A 2,316-nucleotide genomic window follows, 5' to 3' on the forward strand; every position below is an offset into this window, starting at 1 on the left:
CCTAAACAATTAGAAGACTCAAGGATTCGATGGAATTTATGTCATTTATTTATACTAAACTCTTCTTTGCCACCGTTATCCCTAAATTAAAGGGTCGGTTACCTGATGCACCTTCTCCATTGAATTCTATCAAAGGCATCATCCTCCACCAAATTTCTTCTCTCCATATCTTCTTTCCCTTTATCTCACCATCTAATTCTCTGTCTCCATCTCGATCCTCTTCCTCTAACAGGATCCTTCCAAACCCTCTCTTCACTCTCTCCTCGTCATACATCCTCAACACGTTCCCATACCACCTCATTCGTGACTCCCTTATTACCTCTCTAATCTTTACTAAGCCTGCCCTTCCTCTTATTTCGATATCTCCCAATCTCTCTACGAGCAATGCTCCCATAATCCACCTCAGATTTTCATCTCTGTTCTCTCAAGCTTTACCTGCTCTTTTCTTCATAGAGCCCATAATTCTGATCCATATATTATCACTGGTCTTATCACTTTGTTATAGGTCTTGACTTTTAGCTTGATTGGCATTCTCTTATCACATACTACTCCATCTACCTCTTGCCACTTCCTCCATGCAGATTGTATCCTACTGTCAACTTCAGCCTCACATCCTCTCTCTTGGCTTAAAGTAGTTCATAAGTATTTTAACTTTTCCACCTGTTTTATAATCGAGCCTCTTCTTTCTTGCATTTCTATTATATGTCTATCTTCGCTACTGCTTACCAAAAATTCTGTTTTATTCACATTCACTTTTGAGTCATCCCTCCATAAAGACTCCTGCCATTCTTCAACCCCTGTCTGTGGGTCTTCCACATTTTTTGCAGTAATCCCAAATAGTCTGCCTAAAACCTCCCACACCTCTTCATTACTGATCTATTCACTCAACACATCCATGACCAACACAAACAAAAAATGGGCTTGTTGCTAACCCCTGGTGTAATACAACACTAACTTCAAAATTTTCTGTTTCCCCAACTGCTGTTATTACTTTTGTGCTTGTCCTTTGATATATCATCTCGACCAGCCTAAACAACTTTTCTGGGACTTCCCTCTTCCTCAAATAACAAAACATTACTTCTCTTAAGATACTGTCATAACCATTCTCAAGGTCTATAAATGCACAATAGAACTCCTGGTTTCCCTCTAGCCTCCCTCCTGTAGCTGTCTTACTATAAAGATGGCATCCACTGTCCCTCTTCCTCTCATGAATCCATACTGCAGTTTCCCGATCTTTACAATTTCTCTTAATCTCTCATCCAGTATTCTGTCTAAAACTTTTAATTCATGACATCACCCTTCTGCTTGTATATATATACCAATAGACTCTCTTTCTAGTCACTTGGTATTCTTTCATCTTCCCACATAGCTTTTAATGAGTCACACATCCATTTCTCTTCCTCTGTACCTGGTAATTTGATCATTTAAATTTGGAGCTCTAATGGACCTGGTGCTTTACCATTCTTCAATTTACTTAATGTTCTCTTCACTTCTGTATCCTGTATCTCCATCACAGGTCCCTCTACCATCTGTGCTTCCCCCATCTCCTCTCTCTCATTTTCAGTATTTAAAAATTGTTCAAAATAATCTTTCCAGCTCTTTTTCATATCTTCACCCCTATATTTCCACCTCTATCCTTGATGACATCCATTTCATTTATTTCCATTTATCTTCCTGCCCCTGCACAGTGGCATAAGGCTGATACATTTCCATTTCCCTTGCTTCTTCTAAGTTCTGGTTTTCATCTTCAAGATCTCTGACAATTATGTCTATCCACCTCGTTCTTGGCTCATCCAGTGGTCTTCTCTCTATTTGTACTGTTCTCAGTGCTCTCCTTGGGTCTCTATTCACATCCATCCTCTTAACATGTCCAAACCATTTCAGCCTTTCCCTCTTCAGCCTGATACTGACTAGCATTTGCCTTGATCTCATCCTAATGTTTTCATTCCTAACAAAATTGTCCCATCTAATGCCAAGTATCCTCCTCAGCAGCTTCACCTCAAAAGCATCCAACCCTCTCTCCTCTGTTCTGGCCAGTGCCCAGGTGGACGAACCATACTTCATGACTTGCAGTACTATTGCATTAAATATTCTCACCTTACTTTTCAAGCTGATTTCATGCCTTGACCACACGTTTCTTCTCAGAATTTCAGAAGCTCTTACTGCTCCTAGTTTTCTTATGTGTACATCCTCAGTTTGCTTCCCGTCTGCTGTTACCACACTCCCCAAGTATAAAACTTCTCAATTTGCTTGATTTCCTGTCCTCTGATTGACATATCTTACATGTGCACTCAACTGTCATCCTCGCTCACAACC

At 40.1% G+C, this 2,316-nt stretch overlaps 1 protein-coding gene across 1 annotated transcript; it reads right to left on the reverse strand.

Annotated features, from left to right (window-relative positions):
* Nucleotides 1-1,656: 1,656 nt before the first annotated feature.
* Nucleotides 1,657-2,064, reverse strand: LOC135202900 (uncharacterized). The gene has a single exon (XM_064232351.1). It carries the CDS (start codon nt 2,062-2,064, stop codon nt 1,657-1,659), a length of 408 nt encoding a protein of 135 aa, XP_064088421.1.
* Between the last annotated feature and the right edge of the window lie 252 nt (nt 2,065-2,316).

Source organism: Macrobrachium nipponense, chromosome 33 (genome assembly GCF_015104395.2).
Source record: "Macrobrachium nipponense isolate FS-2020 chromosome 33, ASM1510439v2, whole genome shotgun sequence".
Classification (NCBI taxonomy): Eukaryota; Metazoa; Arthropoda; class Malacostraca; order Decapoda; family Palaemonidae; genus Macrobrachium; species Macrobrachium nipponense.

Excerpts from the sequence above, each read along its gene's own strand:
- LOC135202900 (XM_064232351.1), bottom strand. The coding sequence starts at position 2,064 with ATGAAGTATGGTTCGTCCACCTGGGCACTGGCCAGAACAGAGGAGAGA.